Here is a 27489-nt window from a genome sequence, read left to right on the forward strand (position 1 = left end):
CAGATTTTAGGAATTCAGGCCCTCCTTTAATCTGGAGGATGGTTCTTTCATCTTCATTCTGTTGCAGTGGAGACTTCCTTCCTTTGTGTGCTGACGATGTCCAGTGTGTCTGTTATACCCAGAACAACAGATATTGCTTAAATTATCTTCTGTAAGTTTATTTTTGAAGACTTTATATTCCTCTGTTAGTTACTCATTCCAAAATGGCAAGTGATTGCAGCTCATTGATCCCAAGTGAATGAATTGCTTTGAAGATTAAAAATAAAAGCTTGAAAATCCCTGTTTTGTGTTCATGGAGCATACCAAATGAGAAGGAATCAAAACTGACTTATGACAAGTTGGTGGTTGAGTCCTCTGTGTGATACATCCTTGCAGCATAAACAGCAGCCAAACCATTTTCTTCATGAGACACCATCTCTTTATCAATGAACTTTAATTCTTTTCACTGTGTGCAGGGGATTTGTCACCATGCTGGAATTCCCTAAGCAACTTGGTTTCTCTGTTTCTAGATGCCAGTTTATGTCATGGGCATCACCAGCAGTCAGACCCCTTTCTCTTTTGGCAATGCTGTGCCAGGGTTAACATTCCACTGGTCCGTCACAAAGAGGGACACTCTGGATGTCAAGACAAGGCACAGTGAGGTAAAATGTGTGTGTGTGTGTCCCTGCCTGTGTGTGTATGTTGGGAAAAGGGAACTGCCACATAAGGGGAATGGAGAAGGTGGTGTTGCCTGCACTCTGAAAATCCCTGAGTGATTGTCAGCTCGAGGGGGGGGATTTCCTCTGTAGCAGGGTCTGCTCTTCCCACAAGGGATTTTAATCCCTTTCTCCTGTCCCAAGGCTTCTTTTCAACTTCCTGCAAAATACAACTTTGCAGTGGATGTTTATGGCAGAGTAAAGGGAAGAACAGGCCTCAAAGTAGTTGTGAAGGTCCTGGATCCTGCAGCCAACCAGTTCTACAACATGGCACGAGAGCTGTCCGATGAGATCCAAATTCAGGTAGGATGCTTTTCCTCACCGTTAATGCTTAAATATCTATTTCAGAACTAAATTCAAGTCTGTATTTGAAGTCAGGAATTTGAAATGCAAAGGAGTAGCTCCAGCTTTGTTTAATCTTTGAGCCCTTACTCTTTTGTGTAATGTTCCTCATGTGAGCATTCAGTTTGTGGGCTCAGCTATGGGGGAGTCTAAAGTGCCTGGTGAATGTGGGGTCTCCAATACCATTTCACTAGAGAAGTCTTCTGTTTTCATGCTGCTTCTTAGTTTAGCCATAGCCCTGGAAGTAAATGCTCTTCAGAGTAGTTTGGATAAGATACTGCCTCTCCCATTCTCAGATATTCATATTCAGTTGTCATTTTTCACCATATATATTATCAAGGGAAAAAAAAGTTGTTACAGTTCTATTTGTGTTTCACTTGTTTTGAAGATTAAATAAACGAAGTAAATTCCTTGCTGGACACAACAGTAAGCTGAAATGCCTCTTATTTTCCAGGTGTTTGAAAAACTTCACCTAGTCACTCCAGGAGTGGAAGCAGAACAGATCTTAATGTCACCAAATTCCTTTATTAAACTTCGGACAAACAGGTCAGTGAGCAGTTTTCACACTGACTTGTGTCAGCACTTCATTAGAACCTTAAGGCAGGTCTGTTGGAAGGAGCTGTCTCAAAAGGAGTCTTTTAAAAGAGTATCACAGTACATCCATTTAATACACAACTTATCTGGTGATTAATAGTATCTTATCTGTTCTCTTGGGCTTTGTCAAATCTTGTCTTAGATTGTGGCTAGAAAAGACATTCAGTATTGGGAACTTTTCAGATGCTTATTTGAAAAGCTGCTGAGCCAGTGAAAGCAGTAGCCTGCTCCCAACAGAGGTTTTGATGAGTGATTGAGGCTTTATGGAACATACTTCTCCGTATTTCTTACACAGAGGCTCTGACTGGATTTGCAGATTAAAATGTCATTTCCAAATGAGAAATTCTTTTTACATAATCTGTTTTCAAAGACTGACATTTCAGACTCATCTCAGGCTTGAAATGTAATTTTGCCAGCCTAAAAATGTGCAGATACAGACAGTAGGACACACACTGAGGGCCAGGCTTTAGGTGCATTTATTTCTTAAGGGGAGGGAACCCTTGGTTTCATAAAATCACAGGCTGGTTTGGGTTGGAAGGGACCTTAAAGCTCATCCAGTGCCACCCCTGCCAGGGCAGGGACACCTTCCACTGGCCCAGGTTGCTCCAAGCCCTGTCCAAGCTGACCTTTAGCTGGAGCTCCAGTGACCGTGGTCGTTCAGCATCTGCTTTTGAAGCAGTTACACAAGAGCACTGGCATTGGTAGTCACTGGTGGTGTTCTGCTCTCTCTTCTGAGGAGTTTTTCTGATTAATTAGTCATTAAGTTGCTAGATATCAGTTTGTACATGTCTTTGTCCCAGTATCTTCACTAGCCAGTCTTGGAGCCCCTATGTCTGAACTCCACCAGAACCAATTCCACTGTTGCCAAGAAAAGGGCAACTAAAATCCAGCTTTAAAGGTTTTTTTCCTGGGATAAAGTAGAGTATTTCTATCTATTTCTATATGGAGAAGCTTGGGAGGGGAAAAAAATCATTTACTGATCTGTTAGAAGATAAGTGATACTTCAAAGCAGTTAATGTCTCAGAATGCCCACTAATTGCAGTTGATGGATTTGCTGACTGTATTAATATGCAAATACCATGGTGAGAGCTATTCCAAAAATTAACCTTGTCTACAAAACCACTTCCAGGAAACTGAGGAGATCCACTTAATCAAGGCCCTGATCTTCTCTCTAATACCAGCATTGGCCCTGCCAGACTAACTTCCCTCTGTTTGCAGAAAGTGATGGCAGAGGCTGGTTGGTGTAGCCTCAGATGGAATTATCTGGAGTCACCTTTGCTTCAGTGGATAGAAACTAGATTTCAATACATACCTAAACCCAGAAAAGTCTTCAAGTGAGCTTGAATCAGAACTTGAACTTTGCTTTCTTAGACTAGAACACAGATTTTGCTTTTTTTTTTTTAATTGCAGACAAGTGGAAAACCTCCATATAGTTAAGAGTCTTTCAGATTTGTGAAAAATATTGGTGTAAAGATGGTTTTCCTCATTTAAAGGCCTCCTTGCTTTTTGTTTTTCTGTTTTGTTTGTTTGCTCTTAAGGGACCGAGTGGCTTCCCTGAGATACCGTGTCCTGGAGGGACCAGATAAAGTTCCTGTGGTGAGAGTTGATGAGAGAGGTTTCCTTAGGTCTGGGTCTTTGACTGGAACATCAACACTGGAAGTGATTTCCCAAGAATCCTTTGGGACCAACCAGACTGTCGTGGCTGCTGTTAAGGTACAATCAGCTCTCTTTGCAGTTTCCTCAAGTACAGCTTCACCTCTGCAACAGGGACTTTGGCTGCACATCCCGAACTTCACTTCTGAAAAATGGGCATTAAGTCAGCCCTGAGCTTTAGAAAAAATTTTAGTGTACTAAACTTAGATGGATAAATATTAAATCCCAGCAAATTCTTACATTGGGTACATTTTGCAAAAAAAGCTTGTGTGTGCATGTGCTTTAAAATCTTTTTTTTAAGGAAAGTTTGTCCTAAAAATCTCTTAGAAGGGTGATAATTACAGAAGTTCAAAGTAAAAACAAACCAAAAAAGTTAATGTCATAAACATGCATTTTGCAGTGTGTGAAAAGGTAAATATCATCTGGAGTCATGAATATAAAGGCAACATCTGCTGTGAGGTACCTAAGCAATACCTAGATTTTCATGATATTAGAGATGCAAGTGTACAGTGCCCCCAAAATCTTTTTTCTGCTGTTTCCCAGCAGTTCAGCCTTTGCAGGGAATGAGAATCTGTATGAGAGAGCCTGTCTTAGCAGAGGCAGTGATTTATCTGCTGTTGCCTGTGTGTGGTGAACTGGCAAAGAGTGTGTGCAGGGCTGCCCTGGGAGCCTGAACCACACTGAAGTGGGGGTGCTTTGGGGCAGGACAAATCTGGCACAAAACCCAGCTTAGGAAACATTTTTCTCTCCCAGAACTTCATCTGTTGATGGAATGCTGTTATGGGAAGTGTGATGTATCTCACTGGCTGGGCACTTGGGACACAAGGGAACATCTGTCCATCATCTCTGCTCAGAAATCCTTGTGCCAAGAACTTTGTGCATCTGGCAACATGAGCCTTGAGATCCACACTGCTCCACTGCCTCCTGTCCCTTTTTACTGTCCTTGGCATCTTCCCTGTGCCCCAGCTAAAGGAGAAGGACATACAATTGAGTGCTGACTTGAAATTATTTGGAAGTTGGACTCCTGTAATCACTGTGAGGTGGCTCAGTGGATTTTTTCATTTGAATTTTGTTTTTTTCCATCATATCCAGCTTTGCCTGTAGGACAGTGTGTAGATGTCCTCCTGGATGGCAGTGAATCAAGGAGTGGGGGCTCCAGTGTCACTGATGCCTCTCCTGCTGGGAGGTGGTGGCAGGGAATTTGTCCAGCTCTGTTACAGATGACCTTGTTCCTTTCCTTCACTGCTGGATCCAGGTAGTGAAGGACACCTAATGGCTTTGGGGTTGGCTCCAGTGACATTTAGTCAGCACACAGTGGGCCTGGAGTTAAATCCCCCTTTGTGAGTCCGTTCTGTGCCCAGGATATCACAGAGCTGTGCAGTCAGTGCATGGGGATGTGGAGCTTGGGAGCTCTTTGAAGTAGGACCCACCTCAGATCAGCCTCTTGTACAGCTTGTTTGTTTGCCTGTACTTATTACAACCCTACTGCTTTTATGGAAATGATCTTTTTAACCTCCCAGTGCCTTTGTGAGGTAACCCAGTGCTGCTGGTTCATTTTATGGCTGAAGAACAGAGAGAGTCAGAGAGGTTTTGCCGAAGGTCATGTCAGAAAACTTGTGACAGAGCTGGGGACGAGCTAGAATCTGTTGTGTCATTCCCAGGCAAAGCTCTCTCCTTCACAGTGTCCTTCTTTCATAAGGGGTGGTGTTGTCTCTTTACAACTGTACACAATTAAGAACCAAACTGCAGCAGCAGCATCACTTAACACTTAGACCTTCAACTTTGCTCAGAAAAAAGACTCTTACATAAGGCAGGGGAAGCAGGGAGTGACTGTGCTCGGTGTGGAAGCAGCAAAGCACTTGCCTGGCCCAGCTGTACTCAGGATTTTTATTTTAATAAAAGAAATACTTCACAAACTGAGATGCTTTAACAGTAAAATAGCTGTTTTCATCAATATTAAATTTAGCACTTGTCCCTTGTGGGACAGTTGCTGAGATTTTAAAGTAAAGCAAGCTTGAAGATCTGTCAGGGAAATGGGGTTTTTGTTGGCTTGTACCCTCAGCTCGTTGGGCACAGGTCTATGCACTGAGACTTTAACTGATGATACCAGCCTGGAGCACACAGTTGTGTGTACTGATATTTTAGCCATTTTGTTCAGATTCACCAAAGATGTATTTTGCTTGAGGCCAAATTTGTCCTTTCCTTTTTAAGTTCTGACATGTACATTTTCAGATTGCAGAGTTTTACGTTTTAACTCAGCCTCTTAGGTCAGAAAAAAAGGGATTTTCCTGCAAGATAAGCTTGAGGGCTTCTTTTAAAATAGTTTTCTCAATATATTTGAGGGTTTTTGCTTTCTCTGTCCTTCCATTATTTATTTTCCAACAACTGTAAGAGAAGGAGCAGATAGAGATATTTTTGTTGGGTAATTTTCCTAGTTAACCTAGGGAAGTTAATCAAGAACAGCGATGTGCTATTTAAAAGCCAGAACAATAGGTTGTGAAGTCTCTGTCTTCAGAAAAACTTCCCTCAGTGGAGTGTTACTGCAAAAACGTGGGTGGTGCACATGTGGGTAATGTAGCAGGCTCCTGTAAGGAGTTTGGAGCAGTTCCTAACTTGTGTCTGGGCTGAGGAGAGGCACTGAGGGAACAAACCCCAGCCTGCTGATCCCTTAGGGTTTGGCAGCTCTGACTGGAACACCTTGGCTTCCTCACCTGATACAAGGGAACTGGGAACAGGGACCATTCCATCCCTGGGAACAGGGACCATTCCATCCCTGGGAACTGGGAACAGGGACCATTCCATCCCTGGGAACTGGGAACAGGGACCATTCCATCCCTGGGAACAGGGACCATTCCATCCCTGGGAACAGGGACCATTCCATCCCTGGGAACTGGGAACAGGGACCATTCCATCCCTGGGAAGTGGGAACAGGGACCATTCCATCCCTGGGAACTGGGAACAGGGACCATTCCATCCCTGGGAAGTGGGAACAGGGACCATTCCATCCCTGGGAAGTGGGAACAGGGACCATTCCATCCCTGGGAACTGGGAACAGGGACCATTCCATCCCTGGGAACTGGGAACAGGGACCATTGCACCCCCTTACTCCCACATCCACTGTGAGTTTCTCCTCTTGTAGTAACTGGGGAATGAATTGCACCTTTTATTTCAAGAATTACTGGGAGAGGTCTAGGGGCCACTGGCTCTCTTGCATATCCAGGGAACCTTAACAGTTGGAATTTGTAGGATAGTAATGTCTGTGTGTGATGTGTGTTCTTACATGATTATTGCTTCAGTTCTCAGTGGTATTAAAAAAAAAGAGGCTAAGAAGTATCTGCTGTGAAGGTGTAAAGCAGACAGAGCCAGGCTTTTCTGAGCTGTGCTCAAGGACAGGGCATGGGGAACACGGGAATGGACCACAGGAAATTCTGACTGATCACAGGACAGCACTTCTTACTGGGGTGGCTGTTGAACACAGCTTCTCAGGGAGGCTGGGGGGGCTGGACTAGACAGTCTCCAGAGGCCTCTTTTAACCTGTGAAATATAAATACTGATAAAACAGCTCTGTGTTGTACTGGCACATGGCTAAACATGGTTCAGAAACGAAGCTTTGTATCTTTGCACAATAAGATTTTAGATTATTTTTATGGAGGCATCATAAAAAGCAATTTAACATTGCTTCTCACTGCTGATATGTTTGCAGGTGTGCCCCATCTCATACCTGAGGATCTCCATGAGTCCCATCCTGCTCACACAGAACAAGGAGGCCCTGCTGGCTCTGCCCCTGGGTGTGACACTGACATTCACTGTCCATTTTCATGATAACTCTGGAGATACTTTCCATTCACATAATTCTGTGCTCAACTTGGCAACTAACAGGTGGGTGTCTGTCAGGGCTGGTAATTACAGACAACAACAAAAGGCCAAACACACACAGAGCAAAGATTGTTCTGAAGATACCAAGTGAAGATACAGCTTGGGCTGGGATTAGCAAAGAAAGGGTTTTGTCTCTGAGGTCTCCAGAGGCAGCGGAGCAGGAAGGAGAGTTCCCGTCAGCAGTCGATACTCCCTGGCCATGGAAGGCTGCCCAGATTAGCCTGATCCCAGTGGGACTGCAGGAGCTGTGCTCTGCTCTGGGTGAATCACCCCACTGCACACAGCAGTGCCCTAGAGAAACAAGGGATCATTAGCCTTTGCTCAGCTGCCTCTTTCCCAGAGCTTTGTTCCAGGGACTCACTGAGGGCTTATGTAAGGTGGGGAACATTCTGGATCAGGGGCTGTCTCTTCAGATCTGCTGGTACAGCTTCTGCCCAGCAGAGCCAAGCCTCAAAGGGCCTTTGGGTCTCTGCCTCAAAGTTATAAACCACCTTCTGTGCTCATAAGTGGATACCACTAACTCTCTTACTGCAGCATGGCTTGTATTCTGCAGAGCACCTTGTGCTTACAACACACTGATCGTGGTGAGAAAGGAAAAAAAGGCGTTGAATCCAAGATTTTCTCTTCTCTGTGTCAATGCAGAAATTTCTGTAGCATACAGACACCCCTGAGTTAACCCTGCCCTGCCTTCCCCTGCAGAGCTGCCCCAGAAAGGCCCTGCTTGTTAGTGCAGCACTGCAGGGACCCAGCTCTGCTGCTGCCAGGACCTGCAGGGGCTCTGTGGTGCTGCCAGGGTGCCAGTCTGGGCAGAGTGCTCCCTGTGTCACTGTGTTTGGGAGTGCTGAATGTGGGTAAACACCAGAACTTGCAATCCAGTGGGATTTGGCTTTATAAAGTTATGTTTGAGAAGCTGCATATTGGTGGTCAAATTTCTTCACTTTCTTTCTCCCCTGAGAAAAGGGAAAAGAGGCAGATTATGTCACCCTAAAGCTCTACAATTCATAAAATTAAGAAGTAGTTCTCATGTATAATTACAACCTCAGTATTTCCTCAACATAATGATGTGAGAACTGAAATTTACCTCAGTAGCACCTAAATAATTTTTATAATTTCCTTTCTTTGTCGGACTCCATTAGAAGATGGCTGTTGCTGGAAACAAGCAGTCAGCCACCTAAAAAGCATTCAGTACCTACTATGAGCAAACCTTCCTTGATACAGCAGCATTTCCTTTTGTCTGCAGAGATGACTTTGTGCAGATTGGGAAAGGAGCCACCAACAACACGTTTGTGGTGCGGACTGTGAACGTGGGTCTGACCTTGCTGCGGGTGTGGGATGCAGAGCACAGTGGCATTGCAGACTATGTGCCCCTGCCTGTCCAACATGCCATCTTCCCTGAGCTCCCAGACGTGGTGCTGGGGGATGTCCTCTGCCTCAGCTCCTCACTCACTACCCAGGAAGGTGAGTGGCCTTGGTGAGCAGCTGCTTCATGTGACATCGGTGTGACTCTTGCTCGTTCTTAGGGAAATAAATGCATAATTTATGATGCTTGTTCAGAATCAAATGTTACTGTTCTTGTTAATGATAAAAATAGGTTTGATCAACTTCTCTAGCTTTAATTGTACCATGCAGTAGATCTCTTGTATTGGATTCCTGAGTATCAGAATTCAGTCATTCCTACTCCATGAGCTGGAAAGGCTTGTTTTTATGGGAATCCTGCAGAGTCAGGAGTGTCTTCACTCACCATATCTGATTCTTGATGTTAATGGGTTTTGTGAGAGCAGCTGCAGGGCAGTGTGGTGTCAGGCTGCCAGCCTTGCAGCACCAGCCCTGGCATGTGGTGTGTGGGCAGTGGGCAGAGAGGGTGAGCTGGGTGAGCTCAGTGAGCAGCAGTGTGTTGAGCAGTGTCTATAGGGTGTGGGCAGTGGGCAGGGGCAGTGCAGGGTGATTTGGGTGAGCTCAGTGAGCAGCAGTGTGTTGAGCAGTGTCTATAGGGTGTGGGCAGTGGGCAGGGGCAGTGCAGGGTGAGCTCAGTGAGCAGCAGTGTGCTGAGCAGTGTCCATGGGGTGTGCTCAGTGAGCAGCAGTGTGCTGAGCAGTGTCCATGGGTGTGTTCCAGGCCTTCCTGGTGTGTGGAGCTCCTCCTCCAGTGCTGTTCTTCTCATTGACTCCAAAACTGGTGTGGCCCTGGCCAGGGACTCTGGGCTGGCCACTGTCTACTATGAGATCCCTGGGGTACTGAAAACATACAGAGAGGTGAGGCACTGTCACTTCCTGCTGAGCTTGCTTTGCTTTGGGGGGACCCTCAACAAATTGTATTCTACGGGGGTTTTGTTATAAATATTTAAAAATGTTCTTTTATGCTTGGAAAATATTTGGTACTTATCCAAACACATCACTCTTTTTAATCATCTGTGCTAAGGAGGGAAATTCAGCATAATAATTTTGATTTTTCACCTATAGTGTTCTTCTATTGTGCATTTTGATTCCCTTGTTGGCTAAGTTGTTTCCAGATGCTAAACAATTTTGATTATGGCTGCTTTTATGAATGAAGCTTCACTGCAAGAGGAGATGCCAGCAAGAACTTTCTCAAGTGTTGTGCTGTGCATCACTGATCAGAAGGACTCCATTAAATTATTTTGTTTAGCTGCAGTGCAATCCTTCTGTTGACACAATTGACTGCATCAGCCAACATAAGCACTAGACATTCTTTTTAAATTAAATTTAGACATAGAACTTTATGCATATTAACTTCTGGAGGTTGGGTAGAAAGGCAAAATGTTTTTGCTAGCTTAAATTGCCTTGGAAAGCAGTTTCTAATATTAGAGAAATGTAGGATTTCAAAGAAAAACATGACCTCTTGGAGTCTTACACAACCAGTTCAGTCTGGTTTTGCCTCCATTTTTATTTGTTTAAACAGTTTTTGGTGACCATGTAGTTCATCCTTTTTTCAGGTCCTGATCACTGCTCCCCAGAGGACCACAGCAGTGCATGTCAGTGGGCTGCACACAAGCTCACAGGGAGCTGCAGCCTCCAAAGTCATAGTTTCAATTGGGGAAAGAAATAAAAATTTGAAAGGTATGGTGAAAAAATCCTTACGTTTATTGTGTGTTTGTGTATTTTTGTTTGTTGTTTAAGGGTCTGTGAAACTGGGGCAACAAGATCCCTGGGAACCTCTAGTGCCTCTCCAGAATCCCAGGAGCTCCAGAGCAACTCAGGGCTGTGTGACAGAACTTGGAAGGTGTTCTGGGGCACTGTTAATATTTCCCAACTAATAAAATCAGTAGATAATAGAAGTACCATTTTTGATCATATTAAAAAAAAACAGTCAGTGGACCATCAGCTGATGGTTTGCTTATATGTTTAATTCCAATGGCCTTCTTGGAGTTACATTTTCTTACTGAACATGTTTAAAGTAGTTACCACTCTTAACCAATTAGAGTCAATACAAAGATTAAGCATTATATTGTGTCCTCTATTTAATAAGCTGTGTTTTGTGTGATTACAGATCCTTTTACTTTTTAGCTCAACACTCAGTGTTCCAGTAGTAATTTATTGTGCCATATGTAAATTATTAGCCTACCAAAAAAACATGTTGCCAGGTAGTAAAATATAAATTGAGACTCCCAAGTTCATACAAGTTATTCAAGAGACATCTGAGCTGAAAATTCTCTCCAGTTCGTTCTTTCCTGTAAATAAATTATTCCTGCCAAAAAAACCCCACAACATATAAAATTTTCACTGCTGTCTCTTTGGGATTAGACCTGAGCTAGGGCAGCTGTCTGTGATTTCCAGCTCCTTTAAGATCATCATAACTTTTTGAAACTATTTCAGAAGGTGGCAGAAAAAACTGATATTACAAGCCATGCTTTTGCTTTTAATTAATTAGTTATAGTTTTATTTTGTAATTAATTTTTCCCTTCCCCTAGGGGAGTGCTTGCCCACTCAGGTTGAAGCCATTGCTGAGTTACAACCACAGTCCATTCTGAGTTGCCACCTGGATTTTAGCAGTGATGTGTTTGACTTCTCAGCACGGGATGTTTTTACAGCAGAACCTGGGTTTGATGCACTTTCAGGTAAGATGTGACAAGAGGCCACACTGCAGACAAATACTCAGAGTTCTGCTGGGCTTTAGACCCAAAGCTCTTTGACTCAGCACCTTTCACAGACTCCCAGAATGGTCTGGGTTGGAAGGACCTTAAAGCCCATCCATTCCACCCCCTGCCATGGGCAGGGACACCTCCCACCAGCCCAGGGTGCTCCAAGTCCCATCCAGCCTGGCCTTGGACACTTCCAGGGCTGGGGCAGCCACAGCTCCTCTGGGCAACCTGTGCCAGGGCCTCCCCACCCTCCCAGGGAAGAATTTCTTCCCAATATCCCATCTAATCCTATTCCCTTTCCTTCTGAAGTCTCCGAGCTTTGCCTCAGGGAGTTGTTAACATGGGCACTTCTTAAGTGTTTTCTGCCTGTGACAAAAACATGTGTTGCTTTTCAGAGAAGGCCAAAGCAGTGGCAGCCCATTCCATGTTTTTCAGAGTTTTTGTAGTAAGTCAAAGAAAAAAAGAGCCTTCAGGTGACAAGTGTTCCCAAATTAGAATGTATCCCAAAAACATCGTGAACTGGGACTTAAAAGGAGAGGAACTTGCCAGATACTGTGGAGATGGAAATAAAACTGTGCGAATCTGCAACATGTGTTATGTTTTAGAAGTATAACGTGGTTTAAAACAGAACCAGAAGACCATGGACTGTATGGAAAGAACATTAATAATCTGTTGGATTCATCCCTGCACCCATTGTGTAAACACTATTTTACCCTGCATATCCCCTGTTACTTTGTTAGGGGAAGAAAATAAGGGGAAAACATGTACCTGGCAAGTTCTGCTTGTTACTTATGCTTTTTATCTTCCATACTGGGGGAAATTTTTACTACCTTTATTGCTAATAAGAGATAAATTGATCCCATATGAGAGTGGGAACATGGTGAATATTTAACCTTTAAAGAAGCTTTTATAAATAAACTACATCTTCACAGACTTGGTAACTGGCTAAAATTTTAACATTAGTTGAAAAGAATATCAAATATCAAATTTTGTTTTCAGTAAACAAAATTTAACATTCCTGTCAATATTAGCATAAATGTTAGGTTCAAAGTGGACATGAGTCGTACTGGCATATTAAAATGTGACTGGAAGCTGCCAACTGTGGTTTTTTTCATGATGTTTAGTCTGGGGTGTGATGTTTGACCCAGCAGACACACAGTCCCGTTCACCTGCGCGCTCCTGATCTTGCACTTGCTTGAGTTTTGCCACCTTTTTTAGCTTTTCTCTAAGGATGTCCCAGAAATCTCCCTGTGCATGGAAACAAAACCCCGAAGACGAGCAGTTCCCTTGTTTCTGCAGGCCACTACTCGTGCTCCATCTCCATGCACAGCCTGTCTGAGAAGCAGCTGAAGCAGCTGAGCAGGAGCAGAGCCGCGCTGCGGGTCACGGCCGCGCTGCGGGGCAGCCCCTCCCCGGGGCAGCAGGGCAGCACAGAGGTGCCCTTCAGCCGCTGGTTCTATGCTGACCAGACAGAAATGCTCCTGAGCAACCAGTACGTGAGCTCAGACCTCAGGATATTTGGGGCCACTGACATTCTGGACACCCTGGAGGTGAGTGTATGGCTGGGAAGTGTCATGGCACAGCTGAAAGCAGTTTGAGCTGTCACATGCAGCTTTCTAACCAAAGGCACTCTGTGCCACCTTTGCCATGTCAGGATTGTCCTGAGGCGATTTGGAAAGACTCATCTTGGAATGTATTCTTCTCCGTTTTTCACTTTTGCTTTCACAGAATCACAGTGTGGTTTGGATTGGAAGGGACCCTAAAGCTCATCCCTGCCACGGGCAGGGTTGCTCAGGGCTCCATCCAATCTGACCCTGGGGTTCTGGGGTGGTAGAAGTGTGCCAGGCTCAGCTGGGCATGCTGCCTGGGATGTGTGAACCAGCTGCTGGTTAGGAACAGAACCCTGCCTGATCCTTGGGGCATGGGGAGGTTCTTCCCACATACCTGTGTGGCTGCCCCTGGTTCACACAGCCCCTGGAGGGACCCTTGGGTTTTTGCTGTGTGGGGTTAGCCCAGACCTGTGGAAACACCAGGGAAGAGGGCAGTGACCAGGGGGGAAGTGCTGCAGGGGTCACTGCAAAGGTACAGCCTCATCTGACTCCTCTTCAGGGGTGACTTGCTCTGTGTTTCTGTGGAATAACAGATCTCTGATATGTGGCCTGGAAGATGGATATTCCCAAGAAGTCTGTTTCAGGTTGGTTTTTCCTTCTGCAGGTGAAATGTGGATCCCCAGCAGTGAAGGTGCTGGAGAAGGAGAGGTCCTACGAGCTGCCCAGTCACGTGGTGTACACTGTCAGCCTGGCTGATCCCAGAGTTCCCAGCCAGGGCTCCTTGTCCACCACCCTGACTGTCTCCAGCCCCATGACTGACCAGTCCATCACCATCCCAGTGACAGTGGTTTACCTGACTGACAGAACCACTGCGCCAGTGAGATGTAAGTGTAGCTCTGGACTTCACGTGCTGGAATAAACCTTTAACTTTAACTAATGGCCATGAGGTTTTAAAGTTTGGTGTGTTAAAATCTGAGCTAGCAGCTGGCACTGTCATTGACATGTGAGCTGCTCTTTGTGACCATAAGACTGGAATACAACTGCTCATTATGGCTGAAGTTGAACATACTTTTCTTTGGGGTCAGCCTAGAATACTCAGTGTAACTATACCAGTGCTGTAGTGTCTGAAAGTTATTTTTTTCACTCTGCTTTTGTTTACTCCCAAGCATGCCTTGCTATTTTGAAAACAGATCAGCATTTTGGGGCTGAGTAAGTAAAGAACACACTAAAGACATTGTATATAGAATCATAGAATCCCAGAAAGTTTGGGTTGGAAGGGACCTCGAAGCCCATCCAGTGCCACCCCCTGCCATGGGCAGGGACACCTTCCACTAGCCCAGGTTGCTCCAAGCCCCATCCAGCCTGGCCTTGGACACTTCAGCCACAACCCAGTCAGTGTCTTAAGCTGTTACTGGCAGATTTTGAGGACTGCATTGGAAATAGTCACTAGATTCAAAGTTATATTATCTAAGTTGATTACACTTATTTGCTATCAATGAAAAGCTGCTTTTGGCTGTTTCAGTTTAAGACCTGTTAAAGCAGATTGGAGAAGATGCTCTTTTAACTGAATGTTGTCTCCTCTTAATCTACTCTGCAGATGAAGCCAGTCTCTTCCAGCACTTTGTTGAGTCTTACCAGGTGATGATCTTCACTCTTTTTGCACTATTAGCAGGGACAGCTGTTATGATCATAGGTAAGAGAAGGAAAGACTGCACAAGTATTTTTTTTCTGTAACTTCTTACAATGCATTAACTGTAAGATATAAAGGAATAATTTCCATGTGAAATGATTTTGGGTTTTTTTTACCTGTCTTGCAGCCTATCATGCCTTTTTCTCACCAAATGGACAGCACACTCACCCCGTGTTCACCCCAAGGACAAGTCCTCAGCACACCCTTAACAGTAAGCACCTAGAACCCAATTAGGAGGGAACTAATTGATCAGTCTGGCTGTTGCATTGCAATGGAATGTAGGGAGGTCTGTAATCAACACTGGCTGTTAAAACAATTTGCATTAGTACAGATGTGTTGAAGTCAGGGTGAGCTGCAGGCCTGTTTGTAAACACATGTGCCTGATGCTTTAGATAAAATTAGGCAAATTCAAATGAATGTCACTTGCTGAGGTGAAATGTGTTGTGCCCCCCCTCAGACTTAAAAAGTCCTGCCCAGGAAGACCTGTAAAATGTGCTATCTTTTCTGTAGGAATGAAGCTAAAGGCACTGTTTTACTCTGAAGGGACCATTAGTCTCGCTCCCTGTGTCCAGCAGATGATCATCAGCAGTTACTTGTTTCTTCCTTCTCCCACCATTCCCCAGTGTGATTGTTTCTTCCCTCCCCTGTGTTCCAGGTCTCAGTGTGTCACCTGCTCTTTCCTTCAGTTCTCAGTGCTCCAGCAGGAGGACGAGCCCATCACCCACGCTCTGGAGCACAGGTTATGCCTCTCGGTAGAGCACCAGGACTCACCTCCGTGCACTGGGGCTGCAAAATAAATCAGTGCCTTGGCAAATTTGAGAACTTCACCAGTTGTGATGTAATTCAAGTCTTCTCTTGAATGTAACTAGTCCTTAAGTTATTTTTCTTTTTAATATTTAGGGCTCTGAATTTATTTTTTTATGTCAGTGCTTCAGTTCTCAAAAACTTGTTTTGTCTCTTGTTTGATGCTCAGTGGCAGTGCTGCCTAGACAAAAAGCAGTATTCATATTAAGCTGGCTTTCTTGCACTCTTCAGCAGCTGGAAGTTATGCCTAAGTTATAGTGTTAGCAATTTTTTATTTACTTTTTTGTAAATCAGATTTATTTTTAATGAACTTTTTAAAAAAGGGAACTAGAAAAACAGATGAAATATGAGCCAAAAAATTGAAGGATTGTATATGTCAAAGAAGTAGTTTTTATTTTGAGTTCCAAAGACTCAGGAATGTACTGCACTGATAAGTGTTCTTATGTTTAGCCTTACAATGGGATTCATCAGCACAATATGCTGATTCAGCATGAGGAATGCTGGAACAACTGTGAATAATTTGGTGGTTTTTTACAACAACAATAAAATAAAAAGAAACCCAAAACGTAGTATGGCTTCCTTTGGGTACAACTGCAGTATTCATTGGTACTGTAAGCACTTTTTTGGACTGGGACTATGTTATTTGATTCTGTATTTTTTAATAAAGCTTTGTAAGATTCCTTTGTCTTGATGACTTTTCTTGTGGTTTGGCTGTTCAGAATTCAGCACCAGGCTATGTTGTTTGTACTTCACCCCCTGCAGCACCTCAGTGTTTGTAATTGTGACTTCTTCAGTCTTAATATTCACTTTTGTTGACAGTGTAATGTTTTTAAAGATTTTGACAAATTTTCACCTAATATTTGTTGTCAGGGGTTTCTCCAAGTTTTAAGTGTCTTCAATTCCTGCTGCAGTCAGTGGTGGCTGTAGAAGTAGCTCCAATTTTCCAGATATGTCCAAACTTCCTAAACTTGTTCAGTTGAGTTTTTAAGGAAAGATGTGATCTTACTCTGCTTCCATTCAACAAGAAATGAAAGGGCAATGAATATCTCAGTGCTACTGTGATAAACACTTGAGAAATGAAAGGTTTTACTCTCCTGTTCCTTCTCTTTCCCATTCAGCAGTCTGGCACTGAATGTTCTCAAAAACAAACTGCTCCAAGTGGTGGGAGTACTTTGGCACATTCTCACTGTTTATTTAATTTCTTTAGGCAAGTAGTTGCAGTCTGCTGGCTTGAAAAATAAAAAGTATGAGATGGGAGCTGGTACAGTTCACCAACCAACCTCTGCTGCAAGCTGCAACCAGGCTTTTGCCTTGAGGTCAAGTGGTCTGTACAGTGATTGCTGGGGACAGGGGGCTTTGGGCTTATAAATCTTTCTGAGCATGCTGCTGCAAATGTAAAGGCCAATATTTATTTTTTTTATTTCATTTTTTTAAATTGATTAAAATGAGACTTGGAGTTTTTGCATTTCATACTGAGTTTTTCCCCTGTTCACTTAATGCTTGTTTGTTCCCCTGAGTGGGAGAAGGGCTGCTGGCAATATGTGTGTTACAAGTTACATGTCTTATGTGAGTTGAAATGAATTTTTAGGTTTATCAGGCAGCAAAACAGTCAGTGCCCCCTCAGACCCCAAACTCGGTCCCCTCCCATTCAGCAGCAGATCTGGCTCCTGGGCAGCAGCAGGATTTGGTGCATCCCAGCAACAGCAGGTTCATCACATTGTGCTGCTTTGTGGACAAAAAGTTTTTCTTTTTAAAAAAGAAACAAGCAGCCCCAGTCTGTGAGTGATGGAATCCTTGAGCAGATGCCTCGGGCTGTCCTTGCAGCCCTGGTTTGCTGTCCCAGAGCAGCAGCAGATCCCTGCTCCTGTGTGCCTGCCTTAGACTGACACTGCGGGAGCTGCTCAGGGAACAGGCTTCCCCTTCAGGGTTGCAATGCTTAAGGACAGAACACAATTCCAAGAAATTTTTCCCTCAGAAAAAGCAAGCAAACTGAAAATGAGGTGTTGGTGGCCGAGGGTGGGGAGCTCTGTGGGCTCAGGGGTGGGAGCTGAGCTCTTCTCCCAGAACTGCTCTGCTTCGCTCCAGTTTATCAAATAATCACCACTGCAGTCTGTAACAAAATTCACACTTTAAGGTGTTTCTGTACAACTGTGTTTCCTGTAATATAACAGTTATTTCTTTTTAAAATGTCCTCGTAGAGGATGGGGGAAAGTCTTACCATGTACTTTCACTGGTTTTTTTTTAATCCGTCAGACTCGGGGTATGGCAGAGTGAGTGAGGAGTCATTTAAAAGGTTCAGCTGTGGTCAGCAATTAGCACCCGTGAGGGTTAAGAATGCATGGGAAACTTCGTCCTTAAAAGAAAATATTTGAAATTGAGGGAAAGTTGTGTTCTCTGTGTGGAGGGAGGGGCAGGAGATGTCCCCTCCCAAACGGGCACTGCTGGCTGGGCTGTGCCTGGGGTCAGTCAGGTGCTGGGGAGGAGGGGAGTGTTAGGGAAACATTTAATAACAACAACATTATCATACTGAATCTTACTAAATACTAAATAACAATATTGTCATACTGAAATCTATCAGGAAAAACCCCACAAGAGTACTCATTAGAATTTGAGAGTGCTATTGCCATTTCTGAAATGCCTCTCTCTGCTCATTAAAGGCAGCCCCAGGTCTGTTGTCTGTGAGGCAGAACTAGGGAATGAAAACCTATGCCCATCTCATGCTTTTCAGTAAAGTGGCATAGATTGTTCTCCTGGTTCCCATTCCTTGATCCCAGTTAACGGGACGCTTACCTGGGGCAGCCGAGAGTCCTGAGGAAAATGGGGTCAGTTGTAACTGCATATTCCCTCATATTTTCCTGTGAGCTGATGGAGGGGACAAGGGGGAAAGTGGTGTCTTCCCTGAGCACACACAGCAGTTTTGTTGCCAGAGGCTCCAGAAAGAGCAGGGAGTGCTCTTTCTATTCCTCCACAAACAGCAGCCAGTGCTGCAGCCACAGATGGTCCCTGGGCTGGGACAGGGGCACACAGCCTGTCTGCTGTTCTAGGGTGGCTTCCTGCCACCTTCCCTTGCCTGTCAGCTGCTGATTAACAGCCATGCTGCAAGGAATTATTGAATTAGATTAGCCAGGCTAGGGTAATATTAGTCTTCAAGCCAATCTACTCCCTAATATTACATCCCTAACAGTTTAATCATTATCCCCCCATCTACCCCCTTAAAAAGCAGGGCAGATGATGAATGAAACCTTGAGCACACCTTTTCAGTGAAGAGCTGTTTGGGATGAGCAGCCAGGGTTATTGTGTGGTGCTTAAGGGGGAGGATTTCCTACCAGCATGTTAGCTGACTTTTGTGCTTTATATAAAGGCTTCTGTGCTTTATATGAAGGATGTAGGTTTTACAGGTGTCAATCTTTCCTCTTCGTTAATCCCTGTGTTTACTGGAAGATAAAGGCAGAGTTACCTTCCCTATTTGGTTGTTGATTTTGGCATTCATGACATGTCAGTCCTTCATGAACATCCTCTGCTGATTTTTTTATTACATGGAAAGGGTCTTGAGGAAAAATAATTTTTAAAAAGCAAATCCTAAGGGTACAGTCTTTCTTTGCAATGTTTGGAGGAAGCAGTAACAGGACAGGAGCACAGAGTGCCTTCCTCTGTACCAGAGCAACAACCACTCACACGTGGTACCCACAGGTAGCTACTCACAGGTACTTACAACCCCTAGAGGCTTGATTCTTATTGTGACAGAGAGTGAGGTGGTGGCCTAAATAACCACTCAGATGGTGTATGGAGGATTATATCTTTGAGTAAGTTGTTGGTAATAGACTTGTTTGGAAACCGTTGCCCCCTGGATCAAGGCTGCTGGCTTAGACCTGTGACACTGGTAAACAGGTACAGCAGTGTGACACTGCACAGGTACAGAATGTGACACTGCACAGGTACAGCTCTGTCACACTGCACAGGTACAGAATGTGACACTGCACAGGTACAGAATGTGACACTGCACAGGTACAGCTCTGTGACACTGCACAGGTACATAATGTGACACTGCACAGGTACAGAATGTGACACTGCACAGGTACAGAATGTCACACTGCACAGGTACAGCTCTGTGACACTGCACAGGTACAGAATGTGACACTGCACAGGTACAGAATGTGACACTGCACAGGTACAGCTCTGTGACACTGCACAGGTACAGAATGTGACACTGCACAGGTACAGCTCTGTCACACTGCACAGGTACAGAATGTGACACTGCACAGGTACACAATGTCACACTGCACAGGTACACAATGTGACACTGTGCACAGGTACACAATGTGACACTGGGGCACAGTGTCACAAACTAGAGGGTTTGTTCATGTATTTAGCTTTACAATTCTGTGTTAGTCTGGTATTGGGGACTGGATTAAAACCATTCCTTTTCAGCTCGTTCTTCCTTGTACCAGTTTCAAGTTTGAGGTTACAGCTGCCCCGTCTTCTCCACAGCACAGCCCCTCTACTTTCTTCACGTAGGAAATGCATCAGCTTTTAAATTGGGGAAATAAAGCATTTAGTAAATGATGGTTGTCTGACTCAAGGTCTTCAGGTGACATTAAATCTTCCATTTGTTATTTGTTTTACTGGCAAAATTCAAAAACCTTTGCTTTGTTTTTAGTTTGAAAGAACCCAAATTCACTTTTCAGCTGTTAACTTCAATGAGACAACTTGTCTGTGTAAATTAGGAACCAGATTTGGGGACAGTTTCTCAGGTCCTTCTCCTGAAGTGTGAAAAGTTAAAACAAGAATGGGAAACTAATGTTTCTCCTTGATTCATAATTCTCCCATTGCACTGAGCTGTGAACACACCAGCAGTAAGCCATTTTCCATATTCTCCCTCATAATACTTGTCCTTTCTGTCTCCAGAGCTATTTTTGTCCCAGGTACTGTGTTTACCACTGCAGGTGGCCTGCTCCAGTTGTGTATTAATAAACTATTTCCTGCAATTTATAAACCTTCACCCTTCAGCACAGCCCCGTGTTCTCTGCTCCCTGTGCTGCCTCTCTTGCAGTGCTGGGCTCTGCTTTGCCATAATTACTAAACAGATTGGGAGCTGCAGTTGCTGTTTTCCATGGAGCAGATGTTGTGTACATGTTTATAATTCACCCAGTCATTCATTTCTTCCCAGTTCTCTCTTCTTACTTGCCATGTTATATGTTCAAGTGCTATTTCCATTCTCAGTTCAAATGTTCATCTTATGCCTTATTTTTGCATTTAGTATAAACAAGTTTACTTCAAGCTGCTGTGCTTATGAATATGTCAGGGTCTCTGTTGAGACCTTTATCCATTTTTAATTCCATTTTCCATAAGGGAGTGTTTTCTTCCAGAGCAAATGTGAGGCAATGTGAAGCTGTAGTCACAAACATTTTATTACAAGTCTGTCACTTCTAGGAATTATTCTCGTTGCTGACAACCATCTTTCAGTGCAGACAGTGAGAAAACCCTTAAGATGTTCATGTGGCACAGCTTTATTTCTAAATTCAGGCTGCACCAATTCAGATGTTCCAGTGGGTGCAGCAGTTGCATGGTACCTGTACATGTATCTCTGCATTCAGGACATTTTAATGGCAAAATCTAATATCAAGTGAGAGAGAGGCTGGTTTAGTTCTGATGGTTGTCTTTTCCTGTCAGCCCTTGAATAAGTGGCTGCTTCACATACACCAAATACCTTGTTATCATCCCAAAGAAAGGCTTGGGAACTCAGTTATTTCTATTCCCATCAAGGCTGAATTTTGACCTAAGAAGAGGAGAAAAAGAGAAGCTAATAACATTACAACACATTAAGGGGAAGAGTAATGAACAATCAAATGAAGGCATTGACTCTATTCTCTATGAACATAAGAATAGATCAGAGGAAATAAGTTTGATGGGATTAAAGGAGAAAAGGCTTTAAAGCACAGATTATGATGGGTCTGGCAGGAAGAAAAACACTCTGGGTGCTGCTTTTGGCAGAGAATCCATGTGAGAAAAGGCAGCGTGTGGCCTAGACCTGGAGCTCAGTGATTCCTCCTGGAACTGCAGCCATTGCAACAGGAACATCCCAACGTGGCAGATGTCTGAGCCAAGGAGCACTTCCTTGGCTTTCTAAAGCCCCTGAGCAGTGCCTGGGTGGCAGTTTAGGGCCTGCTGGCAATGCCTGGAACACAGAGGGCAAAGGGACCTGCTCAGATCCGTCTTCCCCCTTCACACAGGAAAGATCAGGATCCCTCCATCTGCATTTCTGGAGATCGGGGAATAAAGATGCTGCTGACTGGTGTTTCCATCTCCCTCAGAAGAAATGTGTCTCCCCCAGGGAATGACGGCTGTTCATCTGTAAGGCACAGGGACAGAGGCAGAATCTTCTTAGAAACAACCCCCTGAGTTGCAAACACTCTTGTCCAGTGTGGGGGAGCCCGTGTGTGGCCCCCTCCAGATGGTGTCACCGTGGATGTTCCTGCAGACAGGGGCACTCACAAAGAGCTTCCAGAGAGCCTTTCCTTTGCAACCATGACCACTCCTAACAGCAGGTGATTGTGGAGGATTTCCTCCAGAGTCATCCACGCAGAAGGAGGCAAAGTGGGTAGGGGGAAATAGCATTTAATAAAAGGGTGCTCCAGGAATGATCTCCACACTGAGGTTAAACGGGCACAAACCAGACAATACCGGCTCTCATCCGGGACAGTAATTAGAGGAAATCATTAGGATGCAACAGCTTCCTCACATGAAAGGGAGTCAGCTGGGCTTTCAGGGCCTGGCCTTTCAGGATTTCTACCATCACTAGGCATGGCTGCAATGACAAAATGGTGACACACTGCAGAATGGACAGCAGTACAGGAGCTATTTAGTTGGTTTTCCATGTGCTTTCATCTTGGAAAAAAGTGAGGGCCAGAGGGGGGGGGGGTGTGGAAAGAAGGTGGCCAGAGGGAATGTCTAAGCTCTCAGGGAACAACCAGCTGCACAGTGTTCTCTGACCCAGGAAACCCTCCGTTCCCAGCTGGGCAAGGAAATTCCCGCCCAGGGACATCCTCTCACACTTTGGGCATGAAAGCACCACCCACCCTCACTGCAGAAATCCCTGCAATGCACTCGAGTCTTCGCCTGTGCCAACAGTATCCCATGGAATTAATTTTAGGCCAACATGTGCTAATAGCTTACAGTGACCATCTTTAAATAAAACAAAGAAGCAGATCTGTCTACATAAAACCCGATGACTGAAATACAATTCACTGATAAACAAGCTCTGACGTTCTGGAACTAGTTTTAAATAATTGTTCTGTTTCAAATGTGTTCATCTGTGAGAGAGACAAGAGGTGGGAGATGCTTTTGTCTTTTGTGGCATTCTGAGAACCTGCTAAGTAGTAAGGAGCTGCCCTTAGTAACAAAATAGTGAAAATTGTCATATTTTACCGAAAAGGAAGGGGAAAAAATAATTTTCTAAAGTAATAGCTTGTAATTTGACAGCATGAGTCACTTGTGTTATTATGAGTGAGTCATAAATAGAAGAGGCACTAAAAGAGTTATTTTTCAGAATGTATTAAGATAACAAAGAAACCACGTCTCACAAAATGTTACTAATAAGGCACCACCAAGCCATGGGACAGTCTGAGCTTATTTGAAATATTAACTCATTAAAAGGGCTATTTTTGTTGTAATTTTTTTGGTAAAGATAAAGGAAAAGGCCCTTTTCCATTATTTTTTTTCTATAAAAGCCAAATTGCCTGCCCTTAATGGAAGCTGGATCAAAGCTCTAATTAGAGCAATATTCAGAAGGTTGGGGTTTCAGTGTTCCAGTCCAGTCTCTACCAGCAGTGATCAGTCTGACCTGAACTCCTCTGCCAGGTAGAGTTTACACAAGTGACCAGGAGCACAAACACAGCCAGCAGAGCTAATTCAGCCTCAGCACTGCACAGTTGTTCCTGAGCATGTTTATCTTTACCCTGGTGTGGGGAGAAGTGGAGCCTGGGGGGATGGTGGTGACATTCTCATGTGGTTCTGCACAGAGGGGAGGTGCTTTCAGCCCCACTGTCCCTGGCAGTGTTTGCTCCCACTTTCTGTTCTAACCCTGGTCCCACCCAACCCAGGGCATCCAAACCCTACGTAAGTGGACATGAGTTTTGAAAAACTGAACCCCTCTGTAAAGCAAACCTTATGATTTTATTTTGAGTGTTGTGTGAGCTCATTCTTTGTTAGTTTGTACACACCCACAAAGACTCAGGCCCTCACAAATGCCCCATTTGGATGGAAACCTTCAGGGAGAATTTGCAGCCCTCCATGAGGATCAAACCTGTAGGGCAGCAGGCACCAACAAAGTCCTCTTCACCCCAAGGAGAGAAGGTGGGGGTTGATTATAGTGTAGTTTGTGAACAGAAAAAGACTGGAATAATGTAGCAATATCCAGTGCAAAGCCACCATGCAACACATAAATAGAATCAGTTGGAAAACTGGAGAGTTAATGAGACAAAGTGTCATGAAGGGTATGAGTTAAAACACTGAAGTCAGTAATTCACACCTTACAGTTGTTCTGCCTCACTAAATGGTTTTCACTGTTCCTCGGAGTGTTTACTCCTTAGTAACAATAAAACCTGCAACAATAGCAGGCACAAACCCAGCATCAAATGGAAAAGAGTGAACTTGAGCAAAAGCAGTAGGAGAACAAAAAGGAACAAAGGAAATTGAAAGCAAGTTTGAACTAGAGGAAAACAGAACAATTCTTTGTGGAAGCAAACATGATGTTAAAAAAGCATTTTGGATTGTTTTTCTGCTTAGCAATGACTAACACAGGATGGCACTTACCCTGCAGTGCTGAGCTGGGGAGCTTTTAGCTCCATGGACTTTTCTATATTCTCACATTTGTTAAATGAAAACTCCTTGGGTTTCCATGACTGAAGCAGCAAACAGTGCATCCCCTTGTGCTGCACTAGAACAGGCATTGGCAGCTCTCTCTCCAGAGGCTCTGGCACAGTGGAGGCAGCAGGGCTGTGAGGGATGAGCTTGTTCAGGAGCCAGAGGCTGCAGTTCTGTCTCAGCCTGTATTGCAGATTCCCAGGCTGGAGCACTTGCCAACACCCCATTGCTTGCTGTGTTTATTTACCCAGCCCTGCCTGGTGTGCCTCCCAGCTCCGTGTTGGCAGAGCTGGAGGTGCCCAGGGAGGGAGGAGAGGCTGCTCTCAGAGGGTCTGTGTGCTCTCACCATGCCCCCAGCCTCGCAGTGCCATCAGCTGCTTCTGATGTTCTGTGTCCTTCAAAACCCACACACAGGCTCATCAGCTCACACTGCAGGGTACACATGGCCTTCTTGTTTTCATCTGAAGAATGTTTTGAAATAATTATGTTGGGTTATATTTTGGTTCTTTGTTCAGTGGCACTTTTTATTGCATTTCATAGAAAAGTTGTCAAAGGCCCTGGGAAGTGGTTCAGCTCTGTGAGTTTGATTTGATTGCTGGACACTGTGCAGGGTGACCTTAATGTGTGAAATACTGATCCATCTGCTGTGGCACTGAAGGTGTGTTCTGAAGGGCTTCAGGTCACAGAATCATGGAATGGTTTGGGTTGGAAAGGACCTTAAAGTCCATCCATTCCACCCCCTGCCACAGGCAGGGACACCTTCCACTAGCCCAGGTTGCTCCAAATCCCATCCAACCTGGCCTTGGACACTTCCAGGGATGGGGCAGCCACAGCTTCTCTGGGCAACCTGTGCCAGGGCCTCCCCACCCTCACAGGGAAGGATTCCCTCCTGATATCCAATCTGACCCTACTCTCAGTTTGAAGCATTCCCCCTTGTCCCATCACTCCATACCCTTGTAGATTCAGCTGTTTTGGCCAAACCAGGGGAATTATCACAGGCAAAGTGGGGTTTTCCTATTCTTTGCATTCTGAAGGACAGAGGAAATGTGGGAGCTGCCAGCAGCTCCCCTAAACCAAGGAGTGAGGGTGTGAATCCTACCACAGGGAGGTACAAGTCAGCAGTCCAAGCTGTGACTGACCAGATGAGTTCCCTAAAAAATCCTGACAATTGCAATTGTAGAGGTGGGGTGTGCAAACCTCACCTTTCAACCACAGGAGAGCTGCAGCCTCTGTGCAGCACTAGGATTCAAAATGTGGGAGACTGAATGTATGTTATTCCCAGTTAATTATTAAAAGTCATTCCACATAATTTTCTCTTCAGAGCTCTCTTTCCTCATGACCCACCAGTCATCTTTGGATCTGAAGCTCGTGGCCATATCCTGGTGGTAATTTGGGGGTTTGTTCATTTGCTGGTTTAATATTTTATTTTGTGCTGGGTTAATACAGGTCAATAGAAAAAAACAGTCTTTGATTCAAGAACAATTAAGTATCTCTTGTGAAGAAAACAGAACTCTGTTGTCCTGAGCATCTGACCCCAGCTGGTGCATTCTCAGTGCCAGCTGGTTCTTGCATGGGAGGAAAATTAATAAAACTGCCAAACAAAGAAATATTTTCAGCAAGTACCCAAATATTTAAGGCTAAACATCCTCCTTGGAATGCCAGGAGTGGGTTCCAAATAAGCAGCTGAACTGAAGGATTATTTTGATAGTGTTGTAGAAATATTGGTCTACTGGAGATGTTTAAAGGTCACTAGAGTGTTTTGTGGGGGTTTTGTTGGTATTGTTGGGTTTTTTTGGTGGCTGACTACTTGGTTCTGGGCATGCTGCTTTCCAAGAGAATCTGTTTGTTTATTTGCTGTCTGTTTCTGGACACCTTAATGTGGAGGGAATCCTCTCCATACCAAATTAACACCATACCTGGAGGGGTCAGTGTGGTATCCGTTCATGGGAGCCCTGGCAAACTCAGCCTGTGGGGTAACACACCTCACATCCTCACCTGAACATCTCAGCAAGTGCAAAACTGTACAAAAATCTTCCCCTGCCTTTCCATCAGGTGATGAGAATGATGGTAAGTAACTGTGGTACCTGAACCACAAAAGGGGCCGTGTTCTCCTCCTGCCCCTCGGGCACAGCAGGCAGAGGGCACTGAGGTTTTCCCCAGTATTTTAAGCAGGTTTTAGCACAGTATCAGCCCTTCCCTGTGACCAGCGTGCCCCATTCATCCTGAAAATCTGAATCCCACTTTGTTCTGAGTGGATGTCATCAGCCTCAAGAAGCAGCAGCTTCCCCCAGCTGTTCCCCTGGTGAGCCCCTTGCAAAATGTGCATCTGTTGTTTAAGGACAAAGACCAGAGAAGATATAATATCAGAAAAGGGTAAATCAGCTTTGTTTTGCTGAAGTCTAATGTGCCAAATGTACCAAAGTGTGTTTCAATGAGGCTTCTGCCCCTTCTTACGTTTTCTGTTCCATGTCTTTAGTAACTTCCACGTGCATTAAAAAAATACAACGAAAACCATAATGGGAGTAAAGCTGAACCATTACTGAAACTTCAATTTTAAGAGTTCAGATTTGGTTTTTTTTTTAAAGTAGCACTGCTAATAATCTGAAATCCTCTCATGCCATCAACACTGTAGCAAATGTGTTAAGCTTAGGTAAGAAAATACATATCTTAGTCCTGACCTGGGCTCTAAGAGCCAAACCCTGCTCTTTTCAGCTGGGGGGTTCTTTTTCCCAGTTTTAATGAGTGACTGTATTTTCCATGTGGTTATTTTATAGGCTCTATTTTTAAAGGAACTGTGGTTACCTGACGCTTAAAAATCATGTTAAAGTATTGTTTAAGTGTAGGTAACAATTCTGTGAATGATGTGGGAAGTGGCATCTAACAGCACTCTGCTTTACTGCCTCTGTGTGGGCTCCAGAAGTGAGTGATGGTAGTAATAATAATAATATTAAGCATTAAATTACATTTTTATATTAAAATGATCAGAAACGCCAGTTTAATACGAAAATTATTGACTTATTTTTTTAAAGTCACTCCATGTATCTTATCTACTTGAAATTGTGCGTTTTCATTTTTTTAAATCCAGAAGTTTTGTAACTTTGGGTAACTTATCTCCACCTTAAGATTTTTGTTTCCAGTATCAACTGCCTGGAAATCTTTTCAGGAATTTTTTTCAGGATTCTTTTCAACACTTGATTTTTTTGGATTGAACATATGGTTGCAAGTCACATTCATGTGAAAAGCACAGAGTGCTTTCAGTCCTCCTGAAAACAACATATTTTGCACCCAGGAGGAAGTTTTAATTTAATTTAATTTAATTTCTTAGGC

The 27489-nt window shown here is 44.2% G+C and overlaps 1 protein-coding gene across 2 annotated transcripts in view; it reads left to right on the forward strand.

Annotated features, from left to right (window-relative positions):
* NUP210 (nucleoporin 210) overlaps positions 1–15980 on the forward strand; it is a 76286-nt gene extending 60306 nt beyond the window's left edge. For both annotated transcript variants that reach the window (XM_051793409.1, XM_051793408.1), the window contains 14 exons: positions 510–641; positions 840–998; positions 1492–1583; positions 3170–3344; positions 6988–7163; positions 8401–8618; positions 9276–9412; positions 10111–10234; positions 11086–11232; positions 12556–12806; positions 13471–13690; positions 14404–14499; positions 14624–14707; positions 15152–15980. In XM_051793409.1, coding sequence (XP_051649369.1) covers positions 510–641; positions 840–998; positions 1492–1583; positions 3170–3344; positions 6988–7163; positions 8401–8618; positions 9276–9412; positions 10111–10234; positions 11086–11232; positions 12556–12806; positions 13471–13690; positions 14404–14499; positions 14624–14707; positions 15152–15252 — 2112 coding nt within the window. In that variant the 3' untranslated portion in view covers positions 15253–15980. The remainder of the gene's footprint in view (positions 1–509; positions 642–839; positions 999–1491; positions 1584–3169; positions 3345–6987; positions 7164–8400; positions 8619–9275; positions 9413–10110; positions 10235–11085; positions 11233–12555; positions 12807–13470; positions 13691–14403; positions 14500–14623; positions 14708–15151) is intronic.
* Positions 15981–27489: the final 11509 nt, after the last annotated feature.

This window comes from Manacus candei, unplaced genomic scaffold (assembly GCF_025592945.1).
Source record: "Manacus candei isolate 608988 ecotype Guabito, Panama unplaced genomic scaffold, ASM2559294v1 h1tg000036l, whole genome shotgun sequence".
Taxonomy (NCBI): domain Eukaryota; kingdom Metazoa; phylum Chordata; class Aves; order Passeriformes; family Pipridae; genus Manacus; species Manacus candei.